Source organism: Mustelus asterias, chromosome 10 (genome assembly GCF_964213995.1).
Source record: "Mustelus asterias chromosome 10, sMusAst1.hap1.1, whole genome shotgun sequence".
Classification (NCBI taxonomy): Eukaryota; Metazoa; Chordata; class Chondrichthyes; order Carcharhiniformes; family Triakidae; genus Mustelus; species Mustelus asterias.
In genome coordinates this window covers 73618808-73644304 of record NC_135810.1, presented here as the reverse complement: position 1 = coordinate 73644304, position 25497 = coordinate 73618808, and the positions used below count along the sequence as shown (strand labels likewise).

The 25497-nt window shown below is 40.6% G+C and overlaps 1 protein-coding gene across 1 annotated transcript; it reads right to left on the bottom strand.

The window, feature by feature from the left end:
• Nucleotides 1-4615: 4615 nt before the first annotated feature.
• On the bottom strand, nucleotides 4616-25471 carry pdcl3 (phosducin-like 3). The gene is made up of 6 exons (XM_078221938.1): nucleotides 25146-25471; nucleotides 21140-21257; nucleotides 19063-19153; nucleotides 16790-16933; nucleotides 16009-16217; nucleotides 4616-8070 (listed from the first exon to the last, which is right to left on the bottom strand). Exons 1-6 carry the CDS (start codon nucleotides 25149-25151, stop codon nucleotides 7928-7930), a joined length of 711 nt encoding a protein of 236 aa, XP_078078064.1. The 5' UTR covers nucleotides 25152-25471; the 3' UTR covers nucleotides 4616-7927.
• Nucleotides 25472-25497: the final 26 nt, after the last annotated feature.

The window sequence follows — 25497 nt, the reverse complement described above, 5'->3', positions numbered from 1 at the left end:
GAAAAACTGTAACTTAACAATAGGAAGAGATAGTTTGGGTACAATCAAGTAAGAAATGTCTGCCACAATTGTAGTGAAGTCGGAGGTCTCTGAGACACTGGGTGGAATTTGGTGAAGCTTCCAGGAGTTGAGTGGGGGCATTTAATTGAACAGGTGGCAATAGTCAGCTTGCTGGCGATTGGGATGAAATTACAGAATCAATGCACACTCATTAAAACACAACCTCACCACAATGAAATGTTCCTGTGGAATGAAATAATCAGCAAATGAGAAACACCCGCCTTCAGATTCACAACTACTTAAAATGTGGCTTGCAGCAGGTAAGACAGCCTTGAGTTTTGTCCAAAGGAGAGGAGGCAGCTGCAAAATGGGAACAGGTGTAGCTGGTCAAGGGAAGGAAGTGGCAGTGAAAGAGGAATGTGCCGTGATTGAGGCAGAGAGGGAGGTGGCAGTCAAAGGGTAACAGGGTGTGACTGACTGAGGGAGCCATGGAGGGAGGTGGCAGTGACAAAGAACAGGGTATGGCTGAGCAAGGCAGTGATGTGGAGTGAAACAGGAATGGTTCATTGCTGACAGAGGGTGGCAGGTGGCAGTGAAAGGGGAACAGGACTTGGCAGAATGAGGGAAGCAGGCAGTTGGCAATGGCTCCAGGGGTACAAAGGTGGCAGGTAGAGAGGGGTGGCAGACACTCCAGTTCACAATCCCCCTCTCAGACAGCAAGATGATGGCGTTGACTTGCAGGGAATGAAGGCCTGTTCAGTAACCTTTAAAAATAACGACCAGACCTTCAGTTTTGTGAGGTTACGGTGGCTCATCTCTTTCTGGCCTGCCCCTGCCACATTATTCGGGGCTAATTGATTGGCTGCTACATGATCATGTGTGACTGCCATCCTGCTTATGAGCAGAAGTGCCATGTACTTCCGGTCCTGCATTGGTCACCCTGGCTACTATGGGAAGATTCCATCAATGATAAGCAAAAGATTGATGAGGAAGCATTAGAAATATTGACTGAACTTAAAAATTGATAAGTCAGAACTGGATCAGTTGCATTTCAGGACATAGAGGGAAGTAAAAGTAAAAACTGCAGAGGCACTAGCCATAATTTTCCAACCGTCCTTAGATACCGGGATGGTGCTGGAGAACTGGAGAATAAACTCTGCAACTACAGGCCACCAAGCTTAACTCTTTAGAACTGATTATCTGAAAACAATATTAAACAGCCACTTGGAAAAATATAGATTAAGGAAGGAGAGTTAGAATGAATTTGCCAGAGTTTGGAAATAAGACAGGGAGCCAAATTGGAGTTAAAATAAGCATTTCCTAATTTAAAAATGATATGATTTTGTCAAGATAGTGGAGAACAAAAACAATGGAATTGCACGCTGAAATCATAGAATAGTCATAGAATCCTTACAGTGCAGAAGCAGACCATTCAGCCCATCGAGCCTGCATCGACAACAATCCCACCCAGGCCCTGTAATCCCATGTATTTACCCTGCTGGTCCCCTTGACACTGAGGGGCAATTTTAGCATAGCCAATCAATCTAACCTGTATATCTTTGGAATGTGGGAGGAAACCTGAGCACCTGGAGGAAACCCACGCAGACACGGGGAGAACATGCAGACTCCACACAGTCTCCCAAGGCTGGAATTGAACCCAGGTGCCTGGAGCTGTGAGGCAGCAGTGCTAACCACCGTGCTGCCCTAAATGTTGGACTTTGACTAGAGTTTTATTTTTAAAAATGGATTCAGGCTCAAAAATGGCTGAGAATGTATACGAGCCATTGGCTGCAGGGTGTTTCTCTAAGGGACAATGGAACTCCTCCCTGCTTCCAAGTAAGATCCTTCTAAAACCATCCAGCGACTAGGCAAAGAGAAGCAAACAATGGCCATCTCATCTCAAGAAATCCAGAGATGGATTACCATCTCCAGTAAAGACAAAGGGACATAACATCCATCACATCTCAAGGGATTTTGAGTGTAACTCCTAGAGGAATTATGGATTTGCCATCCACTTGGAATATAAAAAGAATGGGTTTAAAGTCAACAAAGAAAGTTGTGTGTACTCTGTGAGAACAAGCAGCTGGAAGTTTTTCCACACTGAAGGTGTGAGAGACAGTAACATGAGCATCAGTTGATGTCCCTGCAAAGTAATCATTTAATACATGTTAATACATGTGACAATAATAAATCAAAGAGAGAGGGGAAATATACCTGCAAAATAATTATTTTGCAGGTATATTTCCCCTCTCTCTTTGATTTATTATTGTCACATGTATTAACATACAGTGAAAAGTATTGTTTCTTGCGCACTATACAGACAAAACATACCGTTCATAGAGAAGGAAACGAGAGAGTGCAGGATGTAGTGTTACAGTCATAACTAGGATGTAGAGAAAGATCAACTTAGTGCAAGGTAAGTCCATTCAAACGTCTGACAGCAGCAGGGAAGAAGCTGTTCTTGAGTCGGTTGGTACGCGAGCTCAGACTGTGGAAGTCAGCCCCAGTCAACTAAAGGATTGCAGCCGAATAGAGAACTGGGAATATTTCTCTGCTAAATCACAGTACAGTGGAATTGAAGAACCAGCTATCTACCAACTGAAATCAACTCCATTGGAATGTTGTAACATAATGTCTGCACACTTCAGCATCTAATCCTCATGAGTCAGACTATTCTGTATACTTTTAAAAATAATTCCTTATTTTGGATTCAATTCTCATGTTTAATCTGTACGAGTGTACATACATGTGCTTCACCACTTTCCCTTGCTTTTTAGTAGTTAATAAACTCACTCTAGCTTAACTTGAGAAAGCTTGAGTTGATAAAAGATACTTATGGGAAAGGGAACCTTGTTGGATTAAACCTTGTGACCAGCAGTGGGGGTTCAATAAAGACAAGAGGGCGGAATCTTCCCATCCCTCCCGCTATGGGAATCATAGTGGGCGGGACACGGACCATCTGTTGACCTCAGGTGGGATTTTCAGGCCTTGGGACGAGCACAGCTGAAAAGTTTCACCCAGAAAGTCGGTTCATCTCTCCTCCTGGAGTTTGTAACAATTTTAAGGGGTATCCCAGCCGGATAGTAACAAACTGAGGGATCACGCCTGGATCAATAACTTTAAGGAATCTCACATGGCAGGGTGGTGGGGGGGTGTCATAACAATTTACATTCAGATTTATAGTAGGCTCCAGAATTCAAGAGCACAAAATGAGGTGTTAAAATCAAAACGTCCTGAGAGGACACTCTCCCTGGAAAATAGATCTTACACCTTCACATCTACTTTCAATAATTTTGATATAGTCACTGCTGCTAAAGTTAGGATAGCTTTTAACTATTCCTTCCTTATTAGAAAGTCAATCGACAATGGTAAATGGCATTGTAATCTGTATTAGAGATATTGTGCTGGGTGTTAGTGCAGAGTCTAGATTTGAGGTGGGCAGGTGTACAATGTCATGTCACTGGCCTCCATGACGGTTCCCTGCCACAACCCCAAATCCAAGTAATTTTCAATGAAGGTGGCTCAGGGGTGAATTGACTGTTGGCTGCTTTGAGGGGCAGCCAACTGGGGACAGTTTTCAATTAATGGGCCTATTAACACCCCCTTCCCACATCAACTGGCAATACAGGTGACCCACGTCAGCTTGGACTACATCCTGGCCAACATGGTGGGTTCAGGATGAGAAGGGAGACGGAGTATAATGGATCGTGTAACCCATAATGGCCGCTGGAGTCACTGGCTATCCCCTGGAGTGGCTGCCCCTCCAGGGTCATGGCCAGTCAGCTGTGGCTTGAACAGTGATAAAAAAAACATTACCAGCCAACATCTCTTGCAGTCTTAATTTTCAGATTGACAGTTCCCACTTCGGGTGATGTGGTTGCCAATCCCAGAGTGTTGGAAGGCCCCTTGTTGGCCCTCCAGCATCAGCAGCATGGACTCTCTGTGGACAGCAAGCTCACTCCCTGGCCTTTAACTGGCTATTATTTTCAAAGTCCCAGTGGACGTGCTTTGGATCAGCACCTGGAACAAGCTCACGTTGCCAGTCCCTGACCCAATTGAAAATTCAACCCATTCTTTAGTATCCACTGTTACAAGAGAATATTGCTCTGCATTAGGATTAATCTGACCTTTCTCTCTCTCTCTCTCTCTCTCTCAAGACCTCAAATTAACATTCCAAATTTACAAGAACTGCTGAAAAATACTTTGCATAAATGACTGGCAATTAAGCAAATTGAAATATGTCTCATAAAGACCTCAAAAGCACTCCTATTTGAATTGAAAAGCACGAGTGCTTTGCAAGATACATGACACAGCCAATGACATTGTGACTGAGCCCCTATGTGAAACATTCCAGAAATAAACCTTTTCAGAAGTCCTTCATTGTTTTTTTTTACAAAACAGATGGCTTGTTACCAGGTATCTGCCAATGTCACTCTAAAGAGCTGGCTCAAAACTACAGACAGGATCCTCAGGATCAGTCTTTTTACCCAGGGCAGCTCAGCAGTAATCTACAATGACTCTGTTTAATTGAAAAATCAATGCCTGCATCTTCTTCTACTTTATATATTGGGACAAGTGTCTTTAAGTTCTAAAATGAAATTGCAAAGTCAGCAACGAGTTTACAGCCCAAACCAATTTAATGAGAACAGCTTTCTAAAACATAAAAACACTAATATCTCATTTACGTGATTTTGCAGCAACATGGACAAAAATCCAGAAAAATTAAAATGCATCATTTAGAGGAACATTCTGATGATGCACAGAAATCCAATTGCTCTGATAAGACAACACAGTGTTCATTTACTTACAATAAGCATCCTTTATGGAATTGATGCCTGAAGAAAAAGTGTTTCTCATTATCCTCCGAATTAGATTCCAACACTAATTACTTCCAGGTTTTTATAAATTAATCTCATTTGGTTGTGTGGAACATTGTATTTGGTGTCTGCTCTTGTTGGCGGTGCTAATGCAAAATGCCACTGCCTTTCATATCCTTGATGGAAAGGATGTTCACACAGCGGTGTTAACCCCTTAGGCTGCCAAATTAAACCCTTAAGGGTCACACTTTTGCACTGCATTTGAAAATATTAAAATCTGATTTCACTGGAGATCACACCTTAAATCAAACATTAAGGGCGTGATCTTACTGGCCATTCACCTCATGCTCCCGCTGCAGTGAGGTCAGAGAATTTTGCGCCCAGCCAAATCTCCATTCACTGCAGCGGGATGGGAAAATCCCACCAGCGTGAATGGTGGTAACATTCTGCTCGAAGACCCTATTGACTGGGAAACCAGATAATTTTCAATAAAGGGTCAATTTTGTATTCTGTAGTTATCTCCAGAAGGAGCCATAACAACGATGCTCACTTTTAAAAAAAAAATGTAAACATCAAGAATATAAAGTCAAGATATTTCCAACATAAGAAAAACCTAAAATAATAAAATGAGAGGAAAAATAGAAGACATGGCAAGTAGAAAAAGATTTATTGAATAAAGGGGAGATAAATAATATTGAACATTAGAATATCGAGCTCCGTTTTATAGTTGAATTAAAGTCAGCTCCCATTCCTGGATGACGCAAATGCCTTGCACTTCCGCTTCAGGTAAAGCTGCTAGGGTTCTAAACCAGTGATGTTGCTATTTGCTAGCTAGCTAACCAGTGAGGATTAATAGAAAGCTTAATTTAACAGTGACAATTAATCCAAGTTAAGACAATTAAAAATAAGTAATTGCTTGTAAATTGGCCCATTCTGTGACTAAAGAGTGTGAATGTATGGGTGAGGGGTGGTTGCTTTGCCACTAAATCAATACTCTTAAACCCTTGGGTTTCAATGGTACAGAAACCTCCTGTCACAGAGGACTATTTTTCTCCCTTCCTCAGGTTTAGAGGTGAGAATGAGACTGACAAACTTACTCTTGTATTCAAACATGAGCAAAAATCACAATTTCCCCTACCCCACCTATCTAGTAACTCCTGGATAGGTCTTATACAATAGATGTTGGTCATTCCACAGATGTTGGCAGCATTCCTGCTGATTTAGGGTTCACACTTGAGAAATAGCCAATCAATTTAGGCATATTTAACATGACGAGATTGCAGCTAAACCAATGTGTGCCAGAGTTTTTCCTGTTATTTTTGACAGTGTTTCTCCTCTGCCTTTCCTGTAGATATTGAATTCATGCTGAGTTTAGTTCCACAAGAACTCTCTAGTATTTGCCCAAGTAGGCAATATCAAATGTGTCAACCTCAACAGTAAGTACTGACAGACAATTTTACTATTGCCTAAGCAGGATGGGCTAGGAAAGCAACATAATAATTGCCCAATAGGCACAAAACAGGCACTTCTACAGGAATCATTTGATTGCAACCAACAGTGACAGTTCTGCCATGTTTTCCTCTTACTTGCTCAAGGGTGTAATGCTACTACGGCTGCTAGAAGCAAAATTAGACAGCTCGGAACATACAGGGCATTAAACCTCAAATCTGTATGGCTCGCCTACAGGTTAGCAACACAATTTGAGTTGATTTGCTTTTGGATTGTTCCAGGATTCTTTGGCCTCCCCATGGCATGTTTCTTGTGGCGGGAGGCAGCCCTTCTGGTCCCACCACTCTCGATGGGATTTCCCATTCACTCTACCCTATGCCAACGGGAAACCAGAAGATCCAGCCAGCATGAATAGTCGGAAAATTCCGGCCTTTATTTTTGAGGATGAAGGAAATGGAGTATCACATTTTTATTTATCTTAATATTGCATGTAGTTGAAAGGGGCAAGTTGAAGCAAGATGCAACTGTTAAAACCGGTTTAACATTAATGGTATGCAAATTTCACTTCAGAGTCTTGCTATATTCAGATGACATCAACTGTACAGAAGGAACTTATCCAAACTTACCCCTGAAATGGAGAATCAGGATTGAATGTTGATTAAGAGCTTCGAAAGAAGGATTTTAAATACATGACTGCATTCAAAGAAAAACTGTAAAAGCCAATCACCAGCTACAGATCCACTCAAAATCCAATGCTGTTCTGTTGGTCATTGCCTTGAAATTCACAAACACATCAGCATATTTAACTTTATTACTTACTCCAAAAAGTACCGAATTAAATATTACTGCCAAATATTTACAGCCTTCATAAAAATGTTATGGTTTCTAGTGAGCAGCTATAATTTTTCTTTAACTATTAAGGCTCTTTATTACAGACCACTGAATGTCAAAACAAAAACTAAACTGAAAATAGAGTGGTTATTCAGAATTTGAATTCTTCCCACTGTTTTTATTCACAATACCACACTGATCTGGAGTTTTCATTTAATTGCGCTAATTTCTTCACACAATTCCCTGATATTGGAGTAATTGGCACAAAACCTGGGTCAATACAAAGAGTTTTTACTTTGCATTAAATTTAAATATCACATCAGAAGCAGGTCCAACCCACAAAACTTGCAACGACCCCACTGACAATTTATCCTAATTGTGCTTGTTTGTAGACTTTCAAAGAGGAACCTAAAACTAAGTTGGAATTTGAATTCAAGGACATCAATCGGTATGTTTGAAAGATCTTATTACTGTAAACCCAACCTAACGGGAAAATACTTTTGTATCAAGTCATTTATTGGTACTTAATTTAAAAAACCAGTTCACTCCAAGTGGACTGATACTGTGATTTAAAATGTTGACTTGTGTGATTAACTCATTTTCACATGTATTAAACAAGCTTTACCGAATTATCACTCTCAAGGAATGTTTTTAAGGTAACCTAATTTTAGTGTTTTAGATGTTGACCAATTGTGCTGGTTCATGGCAAATTTGTGTTCAGTGATATACAAATGGAGTGAGCAGAAATCTACTTTTCAAAATGGGCACAATTTGCACTGGAATTGTTTACTGCACCCAAAGGGAACCTTTATCCTGCCATATTTAAATAACTAATCTTCTTCAGAATCACTGCTCCTCTTTGATGGAGCACTAGTCCTGATAGATGACATCAATCGATCTTCAATCTGTCTTCTTGGATTTTCCTCCAGTTCAGTTTTGATTGCACCAGATTCAGACAGCTTCCATTCCAGTTCTTCAAGAGAAATGAAGCAAAAAGAGACAAGAAGGTAGAAAGATAAAATGGAACATTGCAACGTCATTGAATTCAAAATGTGCAAAAATGTTTCTGTTCCTTCATTAACAAAAGGACAGCTTTAATTGCAGTTACATACACTAGCAAGATATGGGAAGACTAAGTTACAATGTATGTATTGTAGAAAGATAGAAAAGAAAAGGGCTACTATAAGATTGGTAGCCTCTGCTAGGGTTTTTGTTTAGGCAACTTAGATGCAGAATTCACTTTATCAAATGGGCAGCAAGTTTGCTAGTAATTGTAATGAGGCGTTTTAAATACTTTGTAGTTTGAAAGGTACATGTAATACCTTTAATTAGTCCATACATATAAATATATCTTCTATACATTTTAGAAATTAAACAAAGAAACTTAGTTGCACAATTACAGAGTGCCCCTTTGATGCCAAACAAATGTTAGATACATTCTTTAAAGCACCCAACTATTGGAATCACAAGGCCATAAAGGAGACTTAATTGCCTCACCAGACATCTTATCAGAAACAACTGGCACAAGAGGGAGTTTTAATGAAGCTGCCTTCACAGTTTCTAATCAAAACAGTCAGAAAGATATTAATGTTTTAGCTAACGAAAAAGTTATGATAGGGAACTTAGTGGGAACTGACAAGAATTAATGGTAATATGATGATACCCCTGGAAACTGTAGGTAGTGATAAAAAGCTCAGTCATTGGATTGATAAGCAATATGTACATGTGTTTCATTATGTTGGCAATAAACAAAACTTATCAGGGCTTTAATTGGGAAATATCCTGAAGGCAAGATGAGTTGACCACATCCCTTAGAGATTCCGTTAACTTCACTGACAAGACTATAAAATACTAATGGCTTTTGTCGGCCCCCTTTATCAATTAACGGATACCATTTGAGACTGTTTTAGTGAAGATGTTTTGTGAGGCTGCTATCAAAAATAGATACATGATGTCTGACTAAGAGATTAGAGGACAGGGTTAGGCTTGATAATATTGGGGTACCCACGAGGTATCGTGATCTCATAGATCAGGGTGGTTCAGTATTTTTTCTACTGGATCAATATGTAAAGTACATCATTTGTAACACTTTTGATTGGATTGTGCCCAACTGACTGTGAGCTGCAGAATTGTATAAACCAGGATGATTTTCTTTGTCCATTGGAGTGGTATCTCTGATCCATTGTGTCAAGAGAGTATCCCCCTTGCTAGCTAGTAAAATAAAGACAGTCTGTCGGTTAAGTATTTTGTGTTAGTGTGTGTTTGTGTTAAAGTCAAACTCGGAAGTCGCGATTTCGACAGTATGCACACACAAATTACTGGAGCAGTATTGTATTGTACACTCTACTGACAGAATTTTCCAGCCCCTCTGCGGTGGGTTTTCCATAAGATTAAGACATAGGAGCGGAAGTAAGGCCATTCGGCCCATCGAGTCCACTCCACCATTCAATCATGGTTGATTTCAACTCCATTTACCCGCTCTCTCCCCATAGCCCTTAATTCCTCGAGAAATCAAGAATTTATCAATTTCTGTCTTGAAGACGCTCAACGTCTCGGCCTCCACAGCCCTCTGTGGCAATGAATTCCACAGACCCACCACTCTCTGGCTGAAGAAATTTCTCCTCATCTCTGTTCTAAAGTGACTCCCTTTTATTCTAAGGCTGTGCCCCCGCGTCCTAGTCTCCCCTGTTAATGGAAACAACTTCCCTACGTCCATCCTATCTAAGCAGTTGCAGCTTTCTATTGGCCACTGGCAGGATCCCTTGATCATGCCAAAGTCTACGGCATTTTTCATGGCTCACCCTTCCTACTGCTGGGGAACCCACAGTGGGGATTGACATCGGTGGGACCGGAAAATTCTGCTAGCGAGAAGGGCCAGAACATTCTGCTGAATATATAAGTATGCATGTTTAGTGAAGCATCGGGTGACCCCACTCTTCAAAGGTTATCCATCTGAAAGTGTGGTTCCTGAGGTATCACTTTTGTAAAGTTAATTGTTATCTAATAATGAGTCAACTAATTGATTAAAATAAGTAGGAGTGAATCAAACCAACAGTTCACATCAATGAAGAACAAAGCAGCAGCAGAAACGGACTAAACTGCTGAAATCATTTTGACGTTAATTTGAGCTATCTCCTTAATGTTTTAACGAACTGAAAATGTACTGGTAAAAATAACATTAAGAACACAGATTAGTGATAAAATCTTGCTTATTTTTAACCCATATCTATAGTGTAAATCTCTGGAAAAAGGAGACACACACCCCTAGAGATCTACCATATATTAAGAGTCTAGAGGACTTGCTAAGTTTAGCACCTCAAAGAATCATCAACCTGAAATGTTAACTCTGCTTCTCTCTTCCAGCATCTGCAGTATTTTGCTTTTATTTTAAAATGCTAGTTGTGCATCGCAACCCAAACTCCTGCTTGACTACTGCTTAGCACCCTACTCATGGTTTCCCCTCCCCTGCCCCAATTATGCTGTTTCCCAGCATAAATTAGTCTCACTGGTGAGCTACAGAACTCATTTGCAAATCAGTTAGCTCTTATTTCCCAACCTTAGTTTATGTTAAATATGTAGATTATCATGAATGGTATGTATTGTACAGTAAAATATATTACACATTATAAAGGAGATTGAGGTCATTAGTAGACTTACAAGTGTTGAAACAAATACATCTGACAAAAGTTAAAAGGCACTAAATTCACATCAGCATTATTTGCTGCTGTTGAAGCTGCAATCACGTAGTCGGATACAAATCCTAATGAACACATTAGCCTAGATTTTCAAGCATGCCCAATCTCAAAAGGTAATAAATTCTATCAGCCTCATCAACAGATCATAAGAGCTTGCCCGGTGATGGGTGGAAAACCTGATGCTATTGAAGAATTTAAAAGGCTTGCAGAGTTTGAAAGGACATCATGAATTACAGTTTTGGAAGATAAAAAGTCTATGTAGAGTACTGAGTTCCAGGAAGAGGCATGAGAAAGGTACCAATCATTTTAATTAACCTGCTGCCTGGTAGGAGGATCACTAATATAAAAAAAAAATTGAACAATTTGTGTGGAGATGGTAAGTTCATTCTGGATCTTCCCAGATGCACACACAAGCCAGAAAGCCCCAAACTGCTTATACAGTGGCAGAGGTGATGACCTGACAACAGGGCCAGGTCATCTCAGACCCGTGCTGTCAGGGTAAATAGCACTCCTCAATTTCAAGAGGCTTTAAAGAATACACAGAGCAACTTTGCAAGCGCTTACCATAAGAAATCACCTATCTGAAACACAAGACTAAATGTAAGAGAGTATAGGACAAACATTGTTAGAAAGGGAAAGGGTCAGAAAAGTATACAGGAGGCAGTCACACTCATCACATGTTAGATAATCAAAATATTTTCTGAAAGAATGAACAAACTTTTTTTATGTGGCACCTTTCATACAACCCAAAATGCTTTCCAATGAATGAAATATTTTGAGGTAGAGTCAATTCTATAATGTAGACAAACAGAGCAGTCAATTTGTGCATTGCAAGACCCCACAAACAGCAATGAGATCAATACAGGTTGATTGGTTTAGTGGTGTGGTGTGAATGTTCATAAAGGCACAGAGATAATTTCTATGCTGCTCTTCAAATACTGTCATTAGAGCAGGTAGTCAAACGAGCAGGTAAAGACCTTTTATTTGAAGTCTGATATAAGGTTGTATGCACAATTTCATATTAGCAACAGAGTTATAGTCATGTATTACATAATATCACATTCTCGTTTTAATAACTGAGTACAGTCACTGCTTTGAGAGATCCACAAGTGTTTGAATTTTCTGAAGTACATTTCTTCAACAAAACAAAAAATCTAATTGTTTAATTTTCCACAAATATTCTGGCTCAGAAGCAGTGGAAAATTTAACAAGTTCAAGAGTACAAGCTCCCCAATGAGGCAGTGAAAAAATATCTGCATGGGTTCAGTGAAGTGTTGTGCTTATAACACAGTATAGAAAAGATTGATTTATTTGAACATAACTCAATGCTGATTAAAATCTGTCAAAAAGCATGAGCAAGTGGAAAATGGCTCACTATTTGGATTCACTGGAAAAATGGCTCACCACTAATATTTTATACTTTATTATCTAGTACTGTGCAGTAGAAGTAATGCATCACATATACTAATAAACATTGAACTATGCAATGGGGAGTGGTTAAAATTACAGATTAATGTTTGCAAGTCGAATCTCAATTTATGAACTACGTCATCTCACTCTTGTGAATATCTCAAAACGTAATGTGACTGCACTAATAGCTTACTGCTCCATTAATTAGAGGTGGAATTCCCCCAGCCTGTAATTTAGTCACTAAATTACATACTCAATCTCACAAGAAAATAAGGAAATGAATAAATCTCTCATGATGAAAAAAAGTCAGATCCATTATTAAACTGCAAAGTCCGGGATTAGTAAATGGACAAATAATTAATCTCCTGGCAATAATCCATATGTTAATTTAAATGAAGTCGAAGCACAAAAGCAATTCATTCAGTACAAAATGATGGGATTAAGCATCTGAAGGATGAGAACTATCAGGTACTTTTGTACAGGAATTACATTAGGGAGAATGCAAAGTGCTCATTGATGTACCCCAGGGATCACAATTGGTATCCTTACTCTTTGTAATTCACATCAACTTCTGAAACTAAGTTGTTAAAAGTAATTTTTTTTTCTAAATAAAGTTGGAGGGTGGTCAGTAGCAGTTGAATCAGGGAATGCACAAGGGAGGCAGTGGCACAGAGGTATTCTCACTGGGAAGAGACCCAGGGTAATGCTCTGGGGACATGGGAAATCCTACCATGGCAGATGGTGAAAATTGAATTCAATAAAAAAATCTGGAATTAAAAGTCTAATGATGACCATAAAGCCATTGTGATTGTCATAAAAACCCATCTGGTTCAATAATGTCCTTTAGGGAAAGAAATCTGTTGTCCTTACCTGGTCTGGTGAACTACAATGGTACGAGGCACGAGTTGGCTATGATGCATTGGGAAACGCTACTTAAAGGAATGACAGTGGATAGGCAAGAATTTCAAAGAGCGCATGGGAGAACTGCAACAATTGTTTATTTCTGTCTGATGCAAAAGTAAAACAGGAAAGATGGCCAAACCATGGCTTAGAAGGGAAATTAGAGATCCAAGGAAGAGGCATACAAATTGGCCAGAAGAAACAACAGACCTGAGGATTGGCAGCAGTTTAAAATTCAGCAAAGCAGAACAAAGGGATTGATTACAAAAGGGAAAATAGTGTACAAGAGTAAGCTTGTGGAGAACATAACAACTGACTATTAAGGTTTCTATAGATATGTGAAGAGAAAAAGATTGAAGACGACAAATGTAGGTCCCTTACAGGCAGGAACAGAGGGATTTATAATGGGGGAAAAGGAAATAGCTGACCAACTAAATACATACTTTGGTCCTGTCTTCACAAAGGAGGACAAAAATAACGTATCAGTAATGTTGGGGAACACAGGGATTAGGGAAGTGAAGGAAATCAGTATTAGTAGCGAAATGGTGTTGGGGAAATTGATGGGATTGAAGGCCAATAAATCCCCAGGGCCTGATATGCCCAGAGTACTTACGGCAGCGGCCCTAGAAATAGTGGATGCACTGGTGGTCACCTAAGATTCTGTAGACTCTGGAACAGTTCCAACAGATTAGATGGTAGCTAATGTAACCCCATTATTTAAAAAGGGAGGTAGAGAGAAAACAGGGAATTATAGACCTGTCAGCCTGACATCTGTAGTGGGAATAATTCTACAATTATCAAAAGGTTTTAAGGCAGAGCACTTGGTAAACAGTGGTAGAATCAGATGGAGAGGGCATGGATTTACAAAAGGGAAATCATACTTGACAAATATACTGGAAGTCTTTGAGGATGTAACTCGTAGACATGTTGAGGGGGGAGTCAGTGGATATAGTTTATTTGAATTTTCAGAAGGCTTTCGACAATGTTCCACCGAAGAGATTAGCGTACAAAATTAAAGTGCATGGGATTGGGGGTAGTGTATAGAGATGGATAGAAAACTGGTTGGCAGACAGGAAACAAGGAGTAGCAATAAAGGGGTCACTTTCCAAATGGCAGGCAGTGGCTAGTGGGGTACCACAGAGATCGGTGCTAGGACCCCAGCTATTTGCAATATATTAATGATTTAGATGAGGGAACTAAATGTAATATCTCCAAATGTGCAGATGACACAAAGCTGAGTGGAAGGGCGAACTGTGAGGACGTAGAGATGTTTCAGTGTGATTTGGACAAGCTGAGTGAATAGGCAAATGCCTGGCAGATGCAGTATAATGTGAATAAATGTGAGGTTACTTTGGTAGTGAAAACAGGAAGACAGATTATCTGAATGGCTATAAATTAAGAGAAGGAAGTGCGTAACGAAACTTAGTTGTCCTCATACACCAGTTACTGAAGGTAAGCATGCAGATGCAGCAGGCGTTAAAGAAGGCAAATGGCCTTTATAGCGAGAGAATTTGAGTTGTTTTGCTGCAGTTATACAGGGCCCTAGTGTGGCCACAACTGGAATATTATGTGCAGTTTTGGTCTCCTAATCTGAGGATGTTCTTGCTAAAGAGGGAATGCAAAGATTTACCCGACGGATTCCTGATATGGTGGATCTGACATACAAAGAGAGCTTGAGTTGGTTAGGATTATATTTGCCGGAGTTCAGAAGAATGAGAGGGGATCTCATAGAAATCTATAAAATTCTATCAGGATTAGACAGGATAGATGCAGGAAGGATGTTCCCGATGGTGGGGGTGTCCAGAACCAAAGGTCATAATTAAGGATATGGGATAAACCTTTTAGGACTGAGATGGGGAGAACTTTCTTTGTCCAGAGAGTGGTAAGCCTATAGAATTCACTACCACCAAAAGCAGCTGGGAGCAAAACATTGTGGGGGCGATTTTCCCATCCCGCTTGTGCTAATTTTTTAGTGTAGCAGGGAGGTTGGGAAATTTTAGCGGGGCCACATTAGCATGATTAGCCCCAAGCACATCCCCCAGCGCCAGATTTCCGGTGCCGTCAGCTCCATGCCAGAAATAGGCGCAGAGCTGCATTACGTATGCAAGTCTCCGGGCCCGCTAATGTCTCTCCAGCAGGGTTTAGTATAGCCCACCCCCCTTGCGGGGAGTTGGTGGCCCGATCCCGCTGGAGTGAAGGGGGGCCAATCGGAGGGACCCCTGGGCACTGCCCAAGGGCCAAAGTGTCAATGCCCAGGGGGCACCTTGGCACTGCCCACCAGACATAGGGCAGTGTCAATGGGGCGGTACCTCTGGGGGCGACGAAAATCGAGAGATCAGGGCTGCAGATGGCTGGGGGGGTGGGGCAGTGGTTGAGGTGGCCAACAATCGGGAGGCCGGCCGACATGTGCCACTGCACATGCACTGATCGTGGCACTGACAGCGGGCCACTCTGTGCTATGCTGCCGGCCTCCCGGGCAGGAATAGCACCAATTGGATGATCAACCATTATGAATGGTGGATCCTGCTCCTATTTCAATATTTCTACATGTGACTAGATCCACAGCAATGTGATTGATGCTTAATTGCATCATGGATGGGCAATAAATGCTGGCCCAACCAGTTTGCCCTCATCCCATGAATGAATTAAAAAAATGCAGGCTGGGAATTATAAAATTAAAATATGCAAAAATATGTAACAATAATGGATGAAATTTAATATGGACTTGTGCTGTGAATTGCACATAAAAAGGGAGACCAAAATAGCCATACATTGCTTGAGAACATAAGAGTTCATACATCAGCTATCTGAATAAAGTCATTAAATTGAAAAATCCTAAAGGTTTGATATTATAAGTTGATTATTAAAGATTTCAAGACATGAAATTTGATAATTCTCTCACTTACCATCTTTTGTTAAATTCATGCCTCCAAATACTAAGGGTCCAACATACTGTGCCTTGATGTCACCATCACGATAAACAAATATTGTTGGGAGGTTCCTGTCAGGGTAGTTGGGTATACAGGTCGTGGATATGGCTTTAATAAATTTAGTCTCTGGGAACATCCTTGCTAGTTCACGTAGATGTTGATTTATCAAGGCACAAAGAGGTATCCTGGTACATACAAATAACAAACAGACAAACAATTACAAAATTACGTAAATACACAATAAACAGTAAGCCTATGCTCAAAGTCCTTATATAAGAAATTAAAGGTGCGAGTTAAAAATCTTATGTATTTATTTAGGACGAGGCAACTTAAAAAAAACCACTTAAATCCACTAAATTCCAATGAGAAGGAACTGCGCTGCTGTGTTGGTGCAATCTGAAATGTTATGAAGTTCAAATACCTGCAACATTTACTGGTGCCGTTTGGAAATAATAGACGGTCTTGGAGAAGAAATTATAAATAGTTTCCCTTCCAATGACATAATAGTGTCATCAGCCATGTCCCTTGTGCTTAGCAGAGGGAAATCCTCATTGCAAGTTTGGGTACAGGTTTCTATAATGTTCAGACCATAGGAATTATATCAGAGGACTGAAGAGGAAATTCCTCTGTAATATTACTCTCTTTTAATAAGGAAAGCATTTCAACAAAATGAAATGTGAGGCAACCATTAAGTATGACATATGTATTTAGGATTCATCTGTAGAACACAAGTGTATTAAATAGATATACAAATTACCCTTGCTTGTATAGGTGCAGTATTACCCATAGACCCTCGCCAGCTTTAGTCACCTCCTGCACATAGTCTGGCCCAGAGACCTCCAAAACTTCCCCAAAGATTTTCTTCATCTGGGATGCCTTCCATTGGGCTAGTCTTTGCTGTCTGGATAAGATTAAATTAGAGTCAGTCAAATCAATCATAACAGCAGTAGTGGAAAATAATCACTTGGATGGTACTAAACAAATCTAGTATCTAATGTCAGGACTACACATCCTATTCAGTTCAGATGTGAAATCTGCATTTTTAAGGAGGAGACACTGGGTGGAATGTGATGTCCTCCCCTGCGGGGAGTTTGGTGGGAGGGGGACATTTAATCAGGCGGAATAGTAGAAGATGGGGACCTCACTGCCTCCCCATCTCCACTCTGATTTAAGTCCCTGGTGGATCTTACAATTAATGCTCACTTAAGGACCGCATATTAACCCAGCAGCAGGCAGGGTGCTTGCCTTGAGGACAGCACGACTAGCAAACCTATATGGGGTTGCTTGCAGGCTCCCGAGGTGAGGGGGGTGGTTCTCTCTTTCAAGTGCCCGATTAAGGGACTTGGCATCTGTCAACCCCCTCCCATCCTCCTCCACAAACACTGCTCCTCGACTTTCCTCCCGCCATCACTCACCTGTGGCCTGGGAAGCCAGTAACCATACTGGGGCTTCGCTGGATGTCACACTGGCACCAGCCACTGCCTCCTCAGCAGTGCTGCCAATCATTAGAAGGGGCAGCTTTTGATTTGGCTGGCAGCTCTCAGTGGGCAGGAATTCCAACCCCAGGGTCTTTGACTCTGGGAGGGCCCGCCACTTTCCACAGGAGTGGCACTTAACTCAGCAGGCCTTACCCTTAAAGGGGTGACAAGGGGCTGCTTGTGACACTAATAAATAAGCTAAACTATCGGCTCTCCAGCCAGTGGCTGAGATTCCTGTCACCTTTATTAAATTCAGTCCAGTTAATCAAACTCTGTCCAAATGAGAGTGAAGATGACAGTAGAGAGCCTGCAAGTTTGAATTTCAAAAATTCAGCCAGGTGAAGGGAAACCATCACAGATCAATTTTTCACACTTATGTCTAGTGTAAGATGATATAATGGAGAAAGGTTTGCTGTAGTAGGGTACCTAATAGTAACTGCTGTTAGTTAAACTTGCCCTCCTCACACCATAGATTCTTTAAAAACACTGATGGCAAGTTGCTGAAAGCGCAAGCTGATAACAAAGGAAAATGGGCGTCTGAGATCTGAGTGACCCAGCAACCAGCTGTCTGTGCACCACCTAAACTAACGGTCAGCAGCTTGCAGTTGAGTCGAGCTATTTTTCAGGCCTAAGAATATAAAAGGACTGGATTGTCAGCAATAACAGCAGACTAACTTTCGCAAAGAAATCCCCCCGCCCAAGCAAGAGAATGATCCTTACATCCAAGTGGTCTGGCCAGCTACCTCAGAAAGGGTAATACCAGTTTCTCTTGGGTGATTTAGTTATATACTAGTGCGAGTGCATAAATCTTTAAGTGTATCTTTAATATTGCAATTGTACAGCACATGATTACATTAGTTGTCTGTGTTTGAGATTCTGCTTAGACTGTATCCATGAATCCAGTAATAATGTTGAAATTGTGACAGAATGTCACTTATGTCTCTGGCTCTTTGTCCGGCTACACTTATTGGCCATGAAACAGGTTTCAACGGTCAACATAACCCGATTAGAAACCTCTGGGCTTTTCCATTTAACCTTCACACTGCCTCCTGCCTGAAGTTGCTGTGCCATTTACATGTGAATGCCACTAGCCTCATCGTTATTTAGACAGCAAAATCTGGGCAATTTTTAAGCAAAAGGAGACAGAAATCAAGAAGCTAGATACTTAAAAGGTTAAAAGTAAAAAGGACAGACAAATCCACACAAAGATAGAGATTGGTGTAAATAGATTATAGCAATGGGATATTTTAACCAACATAAATAAACTGGGAACACTCAAGCAGTCTACAATCTCAGAAAATGAAAAGTTGTTTCATGGGCCAGCATAATCATTTATGACCCAGATCACAAATGATTATCCATCAGTCCTGGCATTTTGAACTTAAAGTCAGATCAAGTATGGAGGTCTAACAATCAAAATAAAAATAAATTAAGCTACAGGTGGGTGATCCCTGGTGACTGTTATGGTTTTTAAATGCTAACTTGGTGGTTCAACCACCAAACAAACATCTGCATTTTCAACACTTTTCTTCAACACCTTCAGATTCTTTACCTGTACATCTCAATGGCTCTTTCATCTTCTTCACTGAATTCATCCTCATTCTCTTCCAGCTCCTCCAAGGTCATGTCCTCATATGTTTTAACTGATAGAAAAAGTAGATTGATTATCCGAAAGCCTCACAATATTTCATGAGCCTTTGAACATATGTAAAACGCACTTTCAAAAATAAATTGGTCAAACTTCTTTGTTTGGGATGGGCACAGTCCACGTGATTCTTACATTTGTACACAAATGTTAAAACAAGGCATTCAATATGCAATTTGTTATTGAATTGCTTGTGAAGAAAATGCAAAAGGTTTTGTTAAAATACTAAAGCCAAGGCCCTCTACACTTAGAAAAACCGTGATACAGCAAGTTTGAATTAAACCCTTCACCTGTGACCTAGTTTTAAATCTCCAACTGTTCACACCCTAGGCAATTGAACAACTAACCAGAAGAGGAGGCTCTCCAAACATCCCCAAACTCAATGATGGCGTAGTGCAACATATCCGAGCAAAAGACCAGGCTGAAATATTTCCAACTATCTTCAGCCAGAAGACCATCACAGACACCAGAATTCAGCCAATTTTATTCACTCCACATGATATCAAGAAACTGCTAGTGGCATTGGTTATGGAAGTGGGCCCTGGTCACATCCCAGCTGTAGTATAGTATGTTTCAGAACATGCTGTGGCTGTGGCCTTGCTGTTCCACAGGCTACAATGCTGACATCAACCTGACAGTGTGGAAAATTGCTCAGGGATGTTCAGACTACAAAAGGTGGGACAAATCCAATCTGACCGGTTATTATCCCATCAGTCTACTCTCAATCAAAAGCAAACATTGATAATGCTATCTAGCAGCACTTACTCAACAACAGTCTGCCTGCCGATGCTCAACTTGAGTTCTGCCAGATTCACTCAGCTCCAGACCTCATTACCTTGTTGGGCCAAACACGGACAAAAGAGCTGAATTCCAAAGGTGAGGTAAGCACCTCAAGGCAATAATTGACCAAGTGTGGCATGAAGAAACTCTAGAAAAAATTAAATCAAGGGCAATTAAGGGAGCAAACGCTCCACTGGTTGCAGTCATACCTAGACAAAGGAAGATGGCTGCGGTTGTTGAAGGCCAAACATCTCATCCCTGGGACATCACTGCAGGAGTTCCTCAGATAACATCCTAGGTCCAACCACCTTTAGCTGCTTCACCAATGATCTTCCTTCCATCATAAAATCAGAAGTGAGGATATTCACTGAGGATTGCACAATGTTTAACACCATTTGCAACTCAGATAATGAAAGAACTGTGTCCATATGCCGCAAGACCTGGACAACATTCACCCTACACAAGAGTCAGGCAATGACTATTTTCAAAAAGAGAGAATCTAACCATCTCCCCATGACATATTGCGGCAATATCATTGCGGAATCCCCTACCGTCTACATCCTAGGAGTGACCCGCAACTCAAATTGGAGCAGTCAACAAATACTGTGGCTCCGAGAACAGGTCAGATGCTAGAAATCCTGCAGTGAGTAACTCACCTCCTGACTCCCAAAAGCCTGTCCACCATCTACAAAGCGCAAGTCAAGAATGTGATGGAATACTCTTCACTTGTCTGGGAGAGTACAAATCCACCAACACTCAAGAAGCTTGACAACATCCAGGACAAAGCAGCCCACTTGACGAACACCCCATCCATCACTTCCAACCTCTACTCCCTCCTTTATTGGTGCATACTGGCAGCAATGTGTACCATATTCAAGGCAGCAACTAGCAAAGCCTCCTTCCTCTACCACCTAAGAGGAAAAGGGATCAGACACATAGGAACATCACCACCTGCAAGTTCCCCTTTAAGCCACATACTATCCAGACTAAGAACTATATTGCCATTCTTTCAACTGTTTCTGCATTGAAAATCTGGAAAATCCCTTCCCAACAGCACCGTATGTGTACCCCAAACACAGACTGCAGTGCTTCAAGAAGGCAGCTCACCATCTTCTCAAGAATAATTAGGGATGAACAACAAGGTTCTGGCCTTGCCAATAACGTTCACATCCCATGAACAAATAAATATAACCTCTTTACTCACCAACTGATTTCTGCTGCTGAATAATCTCTTCCTCTGCTGCCTCATTTGGATCCTCTTTAGGAGGGAGGATTCCCTTTTTCCGCAAAATATCATTCCATTCAGTATCTGCATTTGGATCCTGAAGTTAAAAAAAAAACTATTATGATTGTTTAGTACACACTTTCACATCCTATACTCACCACTACATTTGACAATGCAAGTGGAAATATTCCACCATGACAAATACATTCTTTGAAAACCTCACACTGATGTTGCTAATTCTTTGTTGCAAGAAAAAGTAGCCGAGAATTGGGACAAGAGGTCAGCACTGAGGCGGAGGAAAATGTACTGACCATCACTGGAAGGGGGAGGGTCAAAGCTGTGGTGACTGGCAATGCTGGGAGAGATACTGTACATGATTTCTTTACATCTTATCCTCTTTTCTCCACTTACTTCGATGTGATGATCCACACTCAGTGACAAACTGAAGATGCTTCCTGCCACCACTTTTTGATGCCTCTCATTTTCAGTTCACATGGTTGAAAGTCTGGAAGTCTAGCACTCACTTGTCCTGCTTTGCTCTGTTCAGAGAAAAATATGCAACTATCTTTCCTAGGAGAGTCTCTTTAATCTTCCTGATACAGTGGTGGACTGCAAACTGCACTGAATGTTCAACACATTTGGCACAACTGGTCTATGTCAGGACAGTACCTTTTGTTCTATATGCTCCTACTCCCCCCCACTTAACCCGATTAGCGTATTCTTCCCTTCCCATCTCCCTTGTGAACTCATCTCTGTTCCTTTTAAACTACACTATTCACTGCCACATAGTAGCAAGAACCACATTTTAATCGCTCCGGGTAAAGGAATTTCTCCTCAACTTCTTTTTGGATTCATTAGTGATTATCTTATATTTATGACCTCCAACTTTAGACTTCCTCACAAGAGAAAGCTATCAAACTATCTATTGTTAAATACCTCTATGAGGTTGCCCATCCATTTCCTGGATGCCAGGAAAAAAACCCCAGATGTTTGAGTATTTATCCCCTGATAGTTATTGTGGGCATAATGTTGATGAATTTCTAGGCCATGGGATTCTCTGTCACAGAACACTATTGAACCAGAGTCCATGAATTATTTTAAAAGGTAATCAGATAGTCACTGGAAAAATATTCTGGGTTCCGAGGACTGGGTAATAGAGCAAGATTAGGGCTAGGTGGTTCATGTGGGATTACTGGAGTGGACTTGATTTCCATGAGTTAACATTCCAGGTTGGCCTGCACTTAGTAGTTAAAAATCACACTGCAAACTTGATCAGCTTTTTACAACAGTGGACAAATGTGGCCAGACTGTCAGTCCACTACAAGAGTGCAACCAGACCAATAACAAAATGAGATTTGTTCTGAAAGCAAATCTCCCAAGTTATGACAAGAACTCGAAACACTGCAATTAAAAATCAATCTTCTATATCAAAGTCCACACAGAATGCCCATCAGAAAGCCGCTTTGTTTGATGGTCAAATAGTCATCGCATGCTGCACTAAGTTTGCTGGAGAATCCTTTGTGTCGGGAAATGGGAAATATTAAACCAAACAAAACCAAACTCCATCTAGTTTGCCTTCTACTATCCAGGCAGCTGCATGATACAATGTTGATGGACCTGTTGACTAATCATAGCAACTAATCTCTATATTAGCCTACAATAGACACAATAATGACAAGGATTTATTCAAATAAAAGCTTGTAATTTGTCTGGTGTCCCCCAGTTTAGCTAGCCAATGGCCTGGATTTTCACAACAACGAAAGTGAATGAGGCCAGAAATTGGAAGCCCCACCCCAAACACAGCACCTACCATTTTTGCGGGGGGTGAGAATGGTCCCAAATTAGGATTTGTACATGTGCGTTTTGCAGAGGAAACTGCCCATATAAAACAGCTCTTGCCTCCATTCATGTCTAATTTTGTTGACCCATGTGTGTGAAAAACAACGAGCGCAGGGTGGACCTAGTGGGAGCATTAACAAAGTAAGATGCTTGACATTCCACAATTTGACTGACAGCTCCAACTGCTTACAGACTCTTTGAAGTGGGGCTATGAATTCCATTCCTATTTTTTTTAATAAGAGTTTATGCACTTGAATGAAATGTTCCTTCTTATAAGGGATTATGTAGTTAAAGGAATGTAAATGTAGTAAATGGATTTTTATGAGAGTATTTTATTTATTAAAATAACATCTGCAATAGACACTTAGAACTCTATATTTTGGAGAGGTGGGATAGCCTTTTAGCTATGGCCCTTGGACACCTTTGGGGGAGGTCAGATGCCTCTTCTGATTGTTAAAAGTAGGTACGAATGTGTGCAAAAAAAGTGTATAAGCTCATTAATCGCCAGGCTCATTGGAATTGTCATAAGCGTCCAAATGAATTGTCAAAGAAAATTGTCAGGCTGTTAAGGCACTTAAAACTCCTGACCTTTAAATCTTTGAACAGAGTATTTTAAAAAAAAACATTGCTTGTTATTTCACTCTGTTGACGTAAGCCTGAAGGCTACCATTGCTGGATTAGGCCTGCATGACTGATTTCACTACTTTGCATTATCAGAATAAGATGCTTGACAGTTTGACTGACAGTTCCAAGTGTTTATAGACTCTTTGAAGTGGGACCATGAATTCCATTCCTATTTTTTTATATAAGAGTTTATGCACTTGAATGAAATGTTCCTTCTTATAAGGGATTATATAGTTAAAGGAATATAAATGTAGTAAATGGATTTTTATGAATGAGAGTATTTTATTAAAATAAAGTCTGCAATAGACACTTAGAACTCTATTTTTTAATCTCAGCATGGCTCTTGAGGTCTGTCTATGGTGAATGCTAGGTGAGCTGGCATGGTATATGCAAGGGCAAAGCATGCTGGATTGGGGGAGGGCATAGTTTGACATGAGTTAGTGCAAGGGCTATAAATGGCCATAGGGATGGGCATGAAGGCTATTCACCTAGCCCAATTCCCAGAGAATCTAACTACTCTAGAATGAAAATTCCAACTTCCAAGGCCCATTCTCCCAGGTCAGGTTTATGAAACAGAAAAATGTCAGGACTCTGATGGGGGCGGAAATTCAGCCCAACATCTTTTTGTGCTTCTGGTGACCAAGAGAATCAAACTCGAGATGCAAATACTTGTAAAATAACACTATCTAATATATTAGCAAAAAAATAATCCCAGGGATTTTGTTTCATTCAATTTGTCTCTCTCATCTCCAATTCTGATAATCTCAAATGAAATGTTACACTATACTCAAGAAGCTAATGTACTTCTATCATTTACTGTTCCTAATTTATAGAATTCATCAGCATGCTTTGATCATGGGTTTAAAACTGCATTGGTATGAACTAAGTTATATAGTTTAACCACTATTTTATTAATACTGTAATTCAATTCTCCAACAACGGCAGAACAATCAAAATGTTAAACCTCATCCTTGTATTATTGTGCGAAGTCAGCATAGGAAAATACATCCAACAGCTAACTTCGTTTATGTACTTAAAACCAAGGGAACTGATATCCGGAAACAGCAACCAAACCGAGTGCACCATTAGAAAGTAGAGAAAAGTAGAAATAAGGAACACTGTCTTTATTGAAATAGGGCTTGCATCACACTCTATTACGATGCTGATCAACAATGTGCTGTCAATCCGTGTTAATAGTTGGAGACGTAGTTTTCAAATATATATAGATAAATACTTAAAACTTGAATTAGTTGATTTCTTGAAATGAGACACGCGATGGTGAAATCAAAGTGTTTTTTATCTAATACAGTTCTGTAGGCCCAATAAGCGACTCCAAAGTTATCTCGTGGATCAATGGAAACATGTCTAATTGTGGCAGCTACACAATAAGACCTGTAGTGGATTTGTCACATATTATTGACAATAAAACATGCAGTTGTTAAATATCGCCCAAGATGACGTCTCCTCTTCTGTTAACTTTTCCGTCCCGGTGAAATGAATCTCCAGGGCAGGAGTTACTGACCTGCATTGCTGTGCCTCACTGCCCAGAGCAGCGCTGAGCTCCACCACTCGCTAATGTCCCCGGGCACCAGCTCTCCGCTGCTGCTTCTCCCCTTAAAAGACAACACAGGCAAACAGCGAGAGTCTCAGATTGTACTTCACTCTGAAGGTTGAAGGTTGCTGTTGGTTCAGGGGATTTCTTTTTCTGCTGCACTAATTTCCGGTTTCTTACGATGCCATTTATGGAATGGCAGTGACAAGATTTCCAAATGAGGAAATAGCAACCCAGTGATTCACTCGCTCACTCCTCGCTTCTATTGCTTCCTCTCTGTTCAACAACTACAACATGGCAGACAGGAAGTGGATCATGTTCA